Source organism: Nipponia nippon, unplaced genomic scaffold, assembly GCF_047370975.1.
Source record: "Nipponia nippon isolate SJK-2023a ecotype South Korea unplaced genomic scaffold, ASM4737097v1 scaffold_2, whole genome shotgun sequence".
In the NCBI taxonomy this organism is placed as follows: Eukaryota; Metazoa; Chordata; class Aves; order Pelecaniformes; family Threskiornithidae; genus Nipponia; species Nipponia nippon.
The window spans coordinates 15,267,987-15,282,039 of NW_028262336.1; the positions used below are offsets into that span (position 1 = coordinate 15,267,987).

At 38.2% G+C, this 14,053-nt stretch overlaps 1 protein-coding gene across 4 annotated transcripts in view; it reads left to right on the plus strand.

Moving 5' to 3' along the window:
• Nucleotides 1-14,053, plus strand: part of EPHA6 (EPH receptor A6) — a 515,545-nt gene that overhangs the window by 375,106 nt on the left and 126,386 nt on the right. For all 4 annotated transcript variants that reach the window (XM_087755983.1, XM_087755985.1, XM_087755984.1 and 1 more), the window contains 2 exons: nt 8,289-8,397; nt 12,669-12,739. In XM_087755983.1, the coding sequence (XP_087612109.1) occupies nt 8,289-8,397; nt 12,669-12,739 (180 nt within the window). The remainder of the gene's footprint in view (nt 1-8,288; nt 8,398-12,668; nt 12,740-14,053) is intronic.

A 14,053-nucleotide genomic window follows, 5' to 3' on the forward strand; every position in this document is an offset into this window, starting at 1 on the left:
AATATTTATACAGTACTGCTTTAGATTTCAAAGGGAAAAAAAAAAAGCAAAGTAAGTACCTGCTGGTAAATATTACTTATTTCAAATTGAAGCAGTATTCAGTGGCCAGTCAAATGATGCCTTGTTACTCTCCAAAAATCACATGATTATGGTCATTCATTTGTACCCCTTTCATAACATGGGCCAAATGTCTGTAACTCTAACTTTTCCAGACAGCTAATGACAATACATTGAAGTGTAACATCTACCGTATACAAATAGTCTTGATTTAAAGTCTTCCAGTAATGGGGAGCTCACCGTATTTATAGGTAGATAGTGCCAGTGCTTAAGCCTCATAATTAAAAATTTGCCCCTTATTTCTAGCCTGATTCTTTTTTATTTAGCTTTTACCTTGTGACCCTTTTTTGCCAAATTAAAAAGCCAAATACTATCAGAAATCTCTTCCTCATCTAAATGTGCGTATGCCATTTTTTAAGAATTCTCTTGTCTTTCCCACAAGTGTTATAAATGCTGTCTCTCACTCAAACAAAGACAGCTTTTCCAAACATTGAATCATTTTGTAGCTCTCCAAAATTTTAACATCCTTTTTGAAGTATAACATCATGATTCTGAACCTGATGCAGAATTAAACTGGAAAACTAAATCTGTTTATGAAGCCATAAACAGACCTAACACCACTTACCTCCTTATAATTCAGTTTTCTATTACTTATAGGTCTAAGCACTTGCTGCCTGAACTACAGCATTGTCTTACATACCTGAATAACTAGAACATAGCAACACCTTTGTCAGTACCATTGTATTCCAAGATACTGACCTACATTTAGATGGAGGAATTGGGGAGGGTTGTGTTAAGACTTGGACTGCATAATTACATCAGTACATGTAAATGTTAATTCACCCTTGCTGGCATGCATCTAGCTTACAAACCCATCCAAATCAAGCTGTGTAGGAATCTATCTTCATCAGTTACTACTCTGGCAGTATGCAGCTCAGCTGAAAATTTTCTGATTTTTTAATATGTATTCTTCTCAATTATTCTGAAAGATACCAAATAATATTAGACCAAGGCAGACTATTGCAGCTCCCTCCATCCCTACCCATTAGAAACAAGTTACTTGGTGAAAATTCCACATTTGCAATTACTTTTTGTGGTCTTTCTGTTAGCCAGATTTTAATTAATTTAATGTGAGCTATACTGATTTTATATAAAGTTAACGTTTTCATCAGAAAGCCAGGAAGAATAGAGTCTTAAAAGTCTGTATTGTCAACAGAAAACTTATCAACCAACAATCTCATTAAAATGACAAAAAATATTTCATGTGTTTGATAAAAATCCTTCTCAACTGACATTAGCTAGTACCATCCTTCAGCTCTACCAGTTGTACCTGTTACAGTCTTAACATCTAATGAAGAATTCCAGGACAAGGTGCAGGTGAACATCCAACGTTATTCCATTTACCCTCCTTGAATATTGACATAATTTGTTAATAAATAGTGGTAAAATGAGCAATCCAAAATTAGGATTTTTCTTTAAAGTGATAAATAAGTTGTAAAAAAGTAATGGTACATCAATTGTGAGATGTGTATATCAATGTCCTAAAACATACTGTCCTTGGCAGGACAGTGCTGTCATGCCTTCTCCAGTTTACTAGTTGAAACACTATCTGTGCCACTTCACTTGTATAGGATAGAATTAGATACATCCTTACTGGGAACACCAAGACATTTTGTTATAATTATTAATGGTGGTGCATGAAGCAGAAAGAAGGCCAGCTCTGTAGGAGAAATGGAAAAAACAGTTAGTTAATTATGCAATGCTGATCTGCTTTTTGGGAACCATCCTCACTTACTGACCAGCAGACTGAGGCAGCCATTGCTTGGGGAGCATGTTGTTGTGGAACTCTCCTCCCTGCTGCAGAGACCAATAAATGGAACATCTGAAAGAGTAAAATTTGTACTTTCTTTGTGAAAGGAAATGAAGTTACTTAGAAAAGTCAGAGAAATTCTCTTCAAGGAAGCAGGGATGAATGAATGGATGTTGACAGGCATTTGTTCTACTGGTAAACCTAAGAGGCCGCTGCTGGGAAATGTAATACCTTTGCAAAGCATAGTAACTACTGCTTTTGAACATGTTACTTATCATCATTTTATTCGGTCTCCCTGCTTCAGGACCTTACAAGCAAAACCCTTCTAGCAAAGCTGCTAGGGTTTCACACACTCCAGCACACACAGGCGTACCACTGCTGTGGCTATAAATTGAAGCACAACCTCCCTCATAGTTCCTGCTTTTATGTATCAGGAGTACCAACTATCTGAGTCACCACAAAAAACTCTGGTCCTTTCTAGGGCAGAATAAAATGTATTCCGAGAATAAAAAAGCATTTGTCGCAGGGCAAACATGCTGTAATCCCTAACTGTTTCCTCTCTCCCTCTCTATTTTTCTCTCTCTTTCTTCTAACTAGCTGTTTACAGAAGAATTTTTTTGTTTTGTTCCTTTGTTTGTTTGTTTTTTAAATTAATGATTCAAAGCATTCTTTTTTTCCTGAAAGTTTTTTACTATATCACCTCTGAGGCCCTTGTGCCTAGAGGAATTTGCAAAATATTGAACAATTTACAGCTGCTAGACAGTGCAGTGTTTTCATGCTGTAGCTCTCTAGTGCAGGGCTTGTTCTAAAACCAAGGGTATTTTCCATGTCAGCCTTCCCACCATTAGGGAAAAAAAATCTGAAAGGGAACTAGTTGGCTTGTTCCAGAAGGGGCTTAAGGGGCAAACTAGCATGTGTGCAGTGTGAACTAGTGCTTGGGCTGAACAGAGTGATGAACGTAAGCGCATGATGATTTTTAATCCAAACGCAACGTAGGCTTTTGTATGCTTCAAATAAATCATATTAACAATAAAAAAATAAAAAGTTCAGAAATGCTGATACAATACCTGATTAGGTGTTTTATAAATTTGACGACTGTGAAAAGTTAATTGGCCTGAAATCCTCATCTTGATGAAACAATAACTTTAATTTCTTTACGACAGGCACAGGTGGTGACTTCTTTGTATTGCCAGATCTGCTGAATTCTCACATTCTTCCTCCTCTTCCCACATCCACAAAATCTATCTTTAACTTTGCAGCCTCAAATCATGCTGTTTTGGATTTGCCACCAGATGTGATTTAGACCCTGAGCTCCATTCTTTCCAGAACTGCAAAGCTCAAGAGAGGGGTCCTGAATCATTGATTCTGATAGAGGTCCAGTATTGTTTCAAGCACATGCTCTGATTCATGCCCTGACAGAGAAGCCGTCCCTAGGATTTTTAGAAATACATTGAATTACCAATGCAAAATGGAGATTTTTTTTGTTAGAATGTTTGATGTTTTGACAATAGTAAATTAAATTTCTGTTTGAAACAAACAAATGAGATGGCACATATATTTAGAAACTGTCTTGCTGGATGTCCCCCCATGTCTGCCTAGTCCTACTGTTGATTCAGTAGTAGTCAGCACTGGATACCTCAGAATGTCTCATTTTAATCTTGAAGTATTTCCTTACTGTGTTTTGTATTTTCAACCATTTGTTCTTCAAATTTGACTTTGGCCTATCTGATTTCTCTACTCTATGTGCCCAGAAGCCCCAGAGACTTTACTTTTCCCCTGCATTTCCTAAACAAGAGCAACATCCTTGCTCACCTCTCAAACTGTTTGCACAGGCTTTCCATTCATCCACTGGTCAGGAAGCTAATGTTAGGGGCAACACTTGGAAGAAGGCATTTCAAGTGAATACATACCAAAAAGTTTTACATTCTTATGCTAGTGGTGGCATTACTTTTCCCTTTTAAAAGTCCTTTTTAAGATTGCCTTTCCATTGCCTCCTTCCTTTCCCATATGCCCCTTAGATTGGAGCCCATCAGCTCACTGGAACACAGGAACTGCAGCACTTCTGAAACTCTAAAGGTTACCCTAATTAGACTTTATATTTTTCTTTCCAATTGTTCTTAAGCACTGTTGTTTACAATGCCTTGTAAATCCATCTGACAGCCAGTTCCTGCCTATTAGAGCTCCAGTTCTCACTGTCCACACTTATCTATCTTGCAGCTACTCAGTATTATCTGTCTAGCTGTCTTTCTGTCACTTCTTTATCTTTCAGTCTGCTGGAAGGTCCGCTGCCTGATAGATGTCAAATTGAAATAACTAAAGGATGTAGCTAAGAGACAGAAGTGAGCTGTCATTGGGGCTTCCAGCCCTTTTATACCAAATACACAACCTTTTTAAAGATTTTGGAGAAATTTGCTCAAAGAAAAGTAAGTAGAACAGAGCTGGAAAATTCTCTCTGTCTTTCATCCTCTTGCACAGTGACTAAAACGTCTGCACCATTTCTTCCAGTCTGCCCAGTGAGGAAGTGAAGAAGCCTCAGGGTATTTCCCTTCAGCCCAGAGAGGAGGGAAAGTGCAACTCCTTCTCCACACATTTCGGTGAAGAACCCAGAGAGGAGCTGAGATAGGGTGTGGTTGTAAAGAGTAGATGGTGGGGGCAGAACTGACACCAGGCTAGATGCAGAAGGGATTTCTGGGCATGGTGTTAAGCAAGGAAGCTGGAACAATGCAGTCAGACACTTTAAATGTCATTTCAGGCATATAACCTGAGTTTAGCATGAAGAGTAACTGGAGCGAAGAGTTAATCTGGATAATACGCTTCTGGGAACATGTATGATACATGCTGCAGTTTTAAAATCAAATCACTGCTTTGACTAATCACATTAGTTGCAGCTACAATGTGTTTGAAGAGTTTTGACACCCAAACATTATAGTATACTATCTAATCATCTGCTGTGATAAGTAATAATTTCTCCCTTTTCCTTGTCTTATGCTACTCATTTTTTAAAGTATGTTTTTGTCAAAATGAACTTACTGAGCAAACAGGCAGAGAGAATGAAACATACTACCAGATAAAACAGCCAGCCCAGTTAGATAGGTACTAAGCTCCCTTATGAGTCTTAATACTGCTAGTGGTTTACATATTCCTGTTGCACCAGCACTTCCTTGCCCCCTTGCCTATCAACTTTAACTATCAAATGGAGCATGGCCCCATACATGATACAGCCACACTCATCCCTGTGATCACAAAGCACATCCCTGCACTGGACGGATTTGGGTGGCATGTAGTTGGCAGATATGAGACCATGCACTGGACAGCGCAGAGACAACAAAATACTGATTTTAGCATTACGAATGTTGGCCATGTTGTCTAACAAATGAGATTCTGGAAAAAATGCTATGTACTTCTATGATTAAATTCAGCACTCTAATATGTTCACACAAAGAGATGAAATAAGGTTGCACAAACTTGCTTGGCTTTGCAACCTATCATAATTGTTTTTTAAACTGAGTTTTTCTGTCTTGCATAATCAAGAATAGTCCTGAGAAGAAACACAGGGTCATATACCAATATGCACAGCTAATGAGAGGAAAAATGAAGGAAGAAAAAGCGGGAAACGACAAAAAAGATTCAAGAACACGCACAACAGAAACAATACCTGTTAAAGCTCTTATTATTTACAACTTGAACTTTACCTTAAGAGAAAGCTGGAGGAATGAGAAAAGAACAGAGAGATTGAGGGACACGCTGAATTTAATTTAGAATGGCAAAATGCTGTAAAAATTTTAATTATTGAGTGTCCCTGATTACTATCTTCTCACTGCCCAGATAGTGTTTTATGGAACCTTTTACCTGCGTGTGAGGAGTCTGTGTATGTGCATGCACATGTGCTTATATATGTGTTGTTCACTGCACTGTGCCTTTATTGATTTCTAGAAGGATCACTTCAAGCAAAAATAAGTACTGCCATCATTTTGCCTTACCTGCCTCTCTCAGTTTTTAACAAATCCACATTTTCCAGTTATACTTGTCTGTCATTTGACATTTTTATCTGACAAGTAAATTAAGGTCATCAGGAAGTTTCAGGCTTGAAAGCCCCTTATAGTGATTTGGCTACTTGAAAAAAAAATCCTAATATATATTAGGCTCTGGCACCTCTACCAACACAATAAAACACAAACAAGAGAAACAGAATGATCACTTTTTAAGTACGTACACTCTCAGCTAAAAATCATATTGCTTAGAGGTGGAAAGAACTAAGTCAGTCTGGAATTTCTGCCCTTCATCAATTTGACTCTGGTTCCTGATAGAAAATATATGTTATTAAACTGAGAGATTGCATTCTGGTTTAGCTAAAACATCAAGAAACGGCACCTCCATTGAGTAGAAATGATGCAGGCCACATGACTTTCTTCATTGCAAAAGCTGTGAGTGCTTCTTTGGACCATGGAATCAGTCCCTACCTTTGCACCTTTAATTCTCATGAATAAGGGCCCTGGGTTGTCTCCTGGAAATTAATGTCTGTTGAAGAAAACCACAGCTAATTTATCTGAGCCTATGCTTTTCTCTTCTCCTGCTGAATTCACTATTTTTGCACACCTCTTTTTCCTATCAAAAAAAAAAAAAAAAGGGCTGCAGTTTATCCTCTCACTTCCATGGCAGAGATGGGCAAGATGGACTCCTCTAAAACCTCCTTCTCCATTTACAACTTGAAACTGTGCCTGGCTGTAACAATCTTTGCAACATTTAGCACAACCCCTGCTAGTCTGAAAATAGTATTCAGCGTTTGATTTAGAGAGCCTGTTATTATTTTCATTGTTACTTGTGTGGCATGATATTTGTTATGTTGTATTTTTCCAACTAAATCTGACCCTGCGGAATATAACACAATGCAGAGCTAGAATCCACTCCCATAATATCACTAGATACCACTTTGGAGATTAGCTGTTCAGTGAGTATTTGCTACATCATTTATTGGAAGATGTATATATTTATCTTGTCTGTGGAGAGCTTATGACCAACAGATACTGTAATTTGCTGCCTGTGCATATCTCCATTAAATTATATGGACAGAAACCTAATGGCAGAAATTTAACAAGTTGTTTTTGCTGAAAATTTGACATAAACTACTATTGTTTTTATTTGCTTTACTACTATTACAAAGCCATTTTATACAGCTAATTTCTAAACCACTCACAATTATTATTTCAAAGCCAAGTTTTTCTTGGAAAGAGCATTTTATGAGGCTTTGGGCAGCAATGTGTGCATTGTATTCGGCTTCATCAACTGCAAAGTGACAGAATCTAGCCTACTGAGCTTTCTCTTTGCAGCAACCTAGGTGATTTCCCTAAGCTTTAATCATCTGGTGCCTCAAAAAGCTGAAGATTTTGCTTATAGAACAGTTTGCAAGATTACAAAATCAAAGTTGCTTTCCTGATAAATCGAAATTTAATTTTCTTTTCTACATTTACTACAGTTGTTAGAGGTCATTGAATAGAATTATTTGTTCTTCTTTTAGAACAATGCTATGTTTCTCATGGAAACAGAAAGTAAAAAGTAGGTAAATGTCATGTGGTGAAAATGTTCAAGTGTAACTGAGTTTAAGAAATAAAACTTGGGAGTCACAAGACAGGAGATAGACAAAAAACTGAGCCTAATTCTTTTTCTGCTCACTGCTTGGACAGTGAGGACCAACCAGACTGTAAGTAGGTACTTTGTCAATGTAAAGATTTAATATTATACAGAATAAATTAATAAAAAGAGCAAGTGTCTAGAGACTGGATAATTTCAGGTGATCTTTTTTAACTCCCAAATGTCCTACAAAAAGCAGAGAGAAAAACATGAGGCATAAGAAAATCAATTTTTTTTTTTTCAACTACAGTGTTGCCAATCACCAGAGTATCTTACAGGTAAAACTGTATAGATTTTGTGACAATAAAAATAAACACCAGACATACAGAAGAGTGTGTGACGCTACACATTGTGGTTTTTTTCTGCTTTGCTTTCTCCCAAACCCAGTTTAATATCTCTTACGTACATAGCACCACTGCTGACTTCACTGGGACAGTTGGATGGCAACAAGTTCTGAATTAGACGCAGGATTCAGCTAAATAAAGCTAAAGAAAAAGTATGTTCTAGTTTTGTGTCCAAAATCCTGCATAGTCAAACGTTAGTAAATTGCAAGCATCTGATAATGACAGCTCCTCATTTTAAACACCTGTAAACATCTTCTCCCCTTCACCATAGTGGGGACATGGATTATGGTTTTTTACTTCATGGGCGCATTCACATCTGTTGTCCTTGCTAAGCACTGAGGAAACTATTACAGAGCAATTGCAACATTTGACCAGTGAAATGTTATCACCCATTCTGCAAGAACCCTGGGTGATGGAGCTTTAATCTCTTCTTTGTGCTTCTCTTTCAGCTTCTGATATGGCTGCGGAGCAGGGACAGATTCTTGTAATTGCCACTGCTGCTGTTGGTGGATTCACTCTCCTGGTCATCCTCACTTTGTTCTTCCTGATCACTGGGAGGTAATTAACACTACAGTGTTCTCATTTACTCAGTGTCAGAGTCATCTAAAACTAAGAATTTAAGTGTAATAGTTAAGTCCTTCACCACATTTTCAGTGCTAAAATAAGGGTTAGACATAGCAGGGTGAATGTCCTCTTTGTTCAGCACTGCTCATACTGACAGTTCTGTTGTTTTTTGTAAAAACCCAGTTTGGGGAGCTAAACAATTATGTGAAATCAGGAAATAGCTTGGCTGTTTTTGAAATAGGTTTCTGGACCTCTTGCCTGCAGAGTGAGAATTTAGAAATAAAACATACATGCACCCTCAAGGCTTTGACATTAGAAGACAAAAAAAACAAAACACAAAAAGCCACAGTGTTTTTTACAAAATCTTATACCTGACTACTACAAAGCCTTGGAGGGTGTAATCTTAGGATTTTTAATGTCTTGGGGTTGGTAATGTAGCTTGCTAGAGGCACTTCAGTGGACAATTTTTTATTACTTTTACTATATTAAATTTGTAGGAAATATCATACACAATCATGTATATATTTTATGTGCACATTTCTGCATCCATTAAGAGAAAATATAGGAATTATATAATGAAATTAAACTAAGGAAAACTTTACTTCAAAATACTATAATGATTCTACTGCCTGTGATATCACTGGTGAACAGAAAATAGGTTCCTGAAGGTCCTGTTTTACTGCTTTTTGGTTTGTTTTTTTTTAAATCAGATTGAAGATATCCAAATTAAATCTACATTACAGCAGTACTGTTGCACCAGCAGGGGAATTCACCAGTCTGGACAATGATTTATTTTTATAACTTCCCTGATTCTTATATTTGCAATTCTTTCAGTACAGTGCTGATTGTCTACCTTCCTTCAGTTCATGTGTTGATCAGGATCAAATAATGACATTACACAAATTGGATGAGAAGGCATTTTGATTTGAGTGGCCAGATGCCATGCTCAATTACACACTGAAGGTTTTAAGAGAACTCACAAATTCTAATTGGACTTGCTAAAAAATGCACGTAGAGGTTGGAACATCAGTCCTTGCTGGAGCTCAGATTCCCACAGGCGTAGCTGCTTCCATGGTGCCTTGTTTCCTTTTTCACTGAGCCTCCGGGTATTTGCTGCGTGATTTCAGGACTTCACCTGCTTCCACCAGGAAGCAAAGCAGAATTTAAAAGGACAAAGACATTATGTCCCCGTCTCCTCTGTGAGACATCAGTGGCACTGCAGTGCTGCCATGGATCAAGAAGGCCTAAAACTAGACTGATATTCTGTAGAGGTATGGGCCTTCGAGCAGAGGAGTGGGGCTCATAGCTCCTGCAGTAAGCTCGGGGGGGGCGGGTTGTGTGGGCTCTGGCCCCTCTCTACCTTTTTCCCCTCTCCCTCCTTCAGATGCATAAAACAGCCAGTGGAAGAGACTCCATGTGAGGAGGATTCTCCGTGGAGTTTCCTTCTTAGCTGGCTTGGGGACAGAAAAAATCCAGAGCTGGGATAGGATTCTGCACTATTCCTGTCCTGGTTTAGAGCCTGTGTTTGCACTTCGAGAAAAGATGTTACACTGGCTCCTCTGAATGTGGTAATGGTCATCACAGACAGGGCTGATATCAATAGACAGTGCTGCTCTTTCAGATTTGTAACTAAGTTTCTATTTTGTTGGTATAGCATTACCTCTAATTTGAAAAGAAAGTGAAGTTCTATCAGTGTAGGCTGGAGGTTTCATTTGCAGTGCCCCAGCAACCAAATATGGCACTACAGTAGCTACCATTATGTGAATTAATGCACTCTCTGCTAAATAATAAAACCAGTTAAGCCTAACGTTCTGTTGAAGTTAATGGGAGCAGTTAAAATTGGAACATATTGTGATCTTAGATAATCTTAGAAGCTAAGTAAATATTCCTGTGATTACTACAAACCCTGACAAACAGTAGGGTCTTTCAGAAGAGAGAGGAATTATTCAGACAAAGACAAACTTTCAGAGAAAATGATTGTCTGGAATCCTTACGTGGAATCCTGAAACATAACTCAAACGCTTCCTTTAGAAAAAACTCACTAAACTCAGGAATGAGAAAAAAATATGGAAATGGGTTTCTTTCTGTGTTTATTCCTCCTGTTTGCTAATGTTAAGGATATCAGAGATTCTCTTAGCTTTCTAACATCTTACTCAATGGGACCATTTCAATTATGTAAGATATGAATTCATTTTGAAGTGCTGCTTAAATGCAGTGATAAGAGTATTCCGCAGAAGACAGAGCAAGAAAATTTTGAATAAATACTCAATTTACTCTAGGGCTGGAGACAAATTTCTGCATGAAAAATGGGATTGGTACCCTACAGATGTGCTCTGCTTCACTGTTTAGAACTAGCAATTTGATGAGCTGTCGAGTCACAGGGCTGCTGATGAGTCTATTCATAGTGGAGAGGCTGGGTTAAATGAGCACCTGCCTCTGCACTTCGCTGAGTGATTATCCACCAAGCGCAAGCAGGAAGCACGGCTGTCAATTGCAGATAGAAAAATGAAAGCAACAGAGACTTCGAGGCGCAGGATAAGCACTGAGACAGGGGTCTTGGCTAAATTCCAGGAAATGCGATGGGAAAGCTCAGTGCGATTTATTCCTCTCATTACAGGAATTATTCCTCTCCGATTGTTCTGTAGCCAATGCTAACAGGGAATGGGGAGCGGGAGCTGGAAGACACCTCTGCTGGTGATTACTCGCTGGCTTCTGTAGTCAAACTTTGGGGCCACATGCATACTTAGGAGGACTGGACAGGGTTAAAGCCTTGTTTCTTTGACTGTTCCCTTGGGCAGACACTTTAAGTGTAAGAGCTTTTGTTCAGTGTTCTTGGCAGTTGGCACCCTACAGACCAGTTGTTCAGGTCCTAAAAATGTCACTGGCATGCTTAGTGGTCCCAGCAACTGGTGTACAATCTGAAGATTTCCACAGAAGCGGAGAATGCATTGGTTGCTGTTTCCCTCCTAAGGGTACCCTAAGGATACATAACCATGACAGCTTCAGAAGTTTCTGCCCCTCGGGTGTTCATCATCACCTCTGTAGCAATGAATGAATTTGGGAGTGTTCCTACTCTGTTTCAATAGTTTCAGTGAACCATTGAAATGAGGTGGGTGTGTTCACATATTTGTCATATTTCCATTGTTAGTATTTTACTGGATATACTATCTATAATTATAGTTTATTTTGTTTTACAAGGCTGTTAATGAACACACAGAGGCTGGTCATTTTTTTCAGGCTAGTCTTGGAACTGAATGTCTGTACACCAAAGCACACGTCCACATGTACTGCTGTTCTCCGCTGGGGTCAGTGCCCTTAGCCCATAGCCTAGCCCTCAGACCAAAAGATTTCCCTCTAAATAATACAATTTAGGCTGTTCAGTGAGTGAGAAAGAGCTTTAAGACCAAGAGCACATATTTTGGTTTTTCTTGACTGAAACAGTTGCTCCTATCGTGTGACCTTCTAAATCAGCATTAACAGTCCTGCAGGTAGGCAGCATTCAGGCTGGGGGAGATTTCATTACAGGGAACCTGAAAGCTTGCCATGTGGCAGTTTTCACTGACATACCCCTGTGTTGTTGGGTAAGGTTGCTAGCAATTCATGAACATCCACAGAGTTGTGTGTTGTTTGCCAAGGATTTGCACTTTTATACCAATCATACAGGCATATGCTAAATCATCATATTCACGTAGCAGGCTACGCATTATTTATCTTATATGATAGCTGCTATCTTAGAAGAAATAATAAGTCAGTGCCTGGTTCAGACTGCACAGAGCTACTCAGAAAAAAAAAAAAAAAGTGGTCCCGATGTGAAAAAATGTTTTATTTTTTCATGAAACATGATGAAGTCGTAGAAACTATTATCTTATAAAGAAAATGTGAGCTTTTTTGACCCACTGGAGATGAAAGTTAATAGGATAAGGTTTAATTAGCACAAACCAACGTATGCAAACAAGAATGCAGGGAAGTAACAATTTATTAAAGTATCAGGATTCTTTGGAGGAGTCAAACTTGGAAATAAAGTATTGCATCAAACTTGAACTTATGTAGTCATTTTCGTACTAATCATTCAACCATGATTTATTTTTATTTGTATCTAATGTTTGTAGTTCTTCATGCATATTTCTCTCTTTAAATTCATAACTAAATATATATTCCAAATGCAAAGATTTTGGCTTTCATAAAAGTGCAGATAAAACTTAATGTACGTTTATTTTATGCATGACAAGTACTTTAATTAAAACATCACTTGTTTTTCTTAAAAGATGCCAGTGGTACATAAAGGCCAAAATGAAATCTGAAGAGAAAAGAAGGGCTCATCTGCAAAATGGACATTGTAAGTAGTTCAATACTGTGTTACGTAATATCTGTATCATGTTTTAAATGAAGAATGTTCATTGTTTTCTGTACAACTTTTGCCCTTGATGTTTTAATCTGGCCATTTGAATAGTTCCTTATTGTCTGCACCATCAAGAGTGTTTATTTTTATTTGTATGTCCTCTTGAACAATTTCACTGAATTCACTCTAGTTAATAAGTTTTTTTGGTATTCTATTAATAATATTTATCAGTTTTTCAGGTATATTTTTTTGCATTCTCAACTGGTCTGGACCATATTGAATTTCTGCCTCAAAATTCCTCTCTTAGTGACTATGTGCCTTATTTGTATCCAGTTCTTTTTGGCTTTAGGGATCTACACTTCCAGCCACCCAAGAAATAAAAAGTGGAATGGGTTGCCTTCCCTCATGTTCCTGCTCACTGATCAGTACAGTGAGAGAAAATCCTGGCAATTTCTCGTGGGCAGTATATTAGTTTATATAGTTTAGTTTAGCTACTTAGTTGAAATTACTAGCCTCACTGTTTTATGTTAGAGTAGCTATTTTAAGTTTTGATTTATTCAAAGGTTATTATACAAAGGGTATTAAATTCTTTTTTTTTTGTCATTCTTGATAACATACTTGGAAATACTATGATCAAGACAGATGCTAAGTCACCAAAAGTAAAATCTTTTTTTCAGGTGACACCACTATGTCCACCCAAGTGGCTCTTTGTGTCAAAGAAAAGGGTGCATTTCCCCATAAAGGATACTTCCCAGGAAGATTTGTTTGTCATTTGTTTCCAAACATGGTCAGAAAGGAAAGAAGAAAAAAACCTTCCTGCTGAAGAGTTTGATATATGCCTCTGAGACCGTGACTGAATTTGAGAAAAGCCCCACTCAGTGTCTTTCAGGCCAGGGTAAATGATGGCTGTATTTCATGTTGACACAAAGCTTCATCTTAGAGGCTTCTCATTCATTTGCAGTTATCTCAGCATCAGACTTGAGGGTGCAAGTCTCTCATGTATGTGCTCCATAGAACCAAGGATCAAGAGGAATTACTGTGATTTTCCCTGACGGCTAAGACTGTATTGCCAACAATACTCCCTCCTTTACACAGAGCACTCAGCGCCTCCATAAGAAGTACCTCCTTCATGCTAGCAGCAATCTTTACCTGACTGCTGACTTACTATAGATTTGGTATCCAGCATCTCAGCTTGATACAATATGTGGGGCTGCACAGTCTCTGCTGGGATCAGTATAAGGGCGACCTCTCCTAGACTGGCTGAAGCTGTTTAAAAAAAAACTCCGCTGCAAAACCTGCACTGGTTAGCGT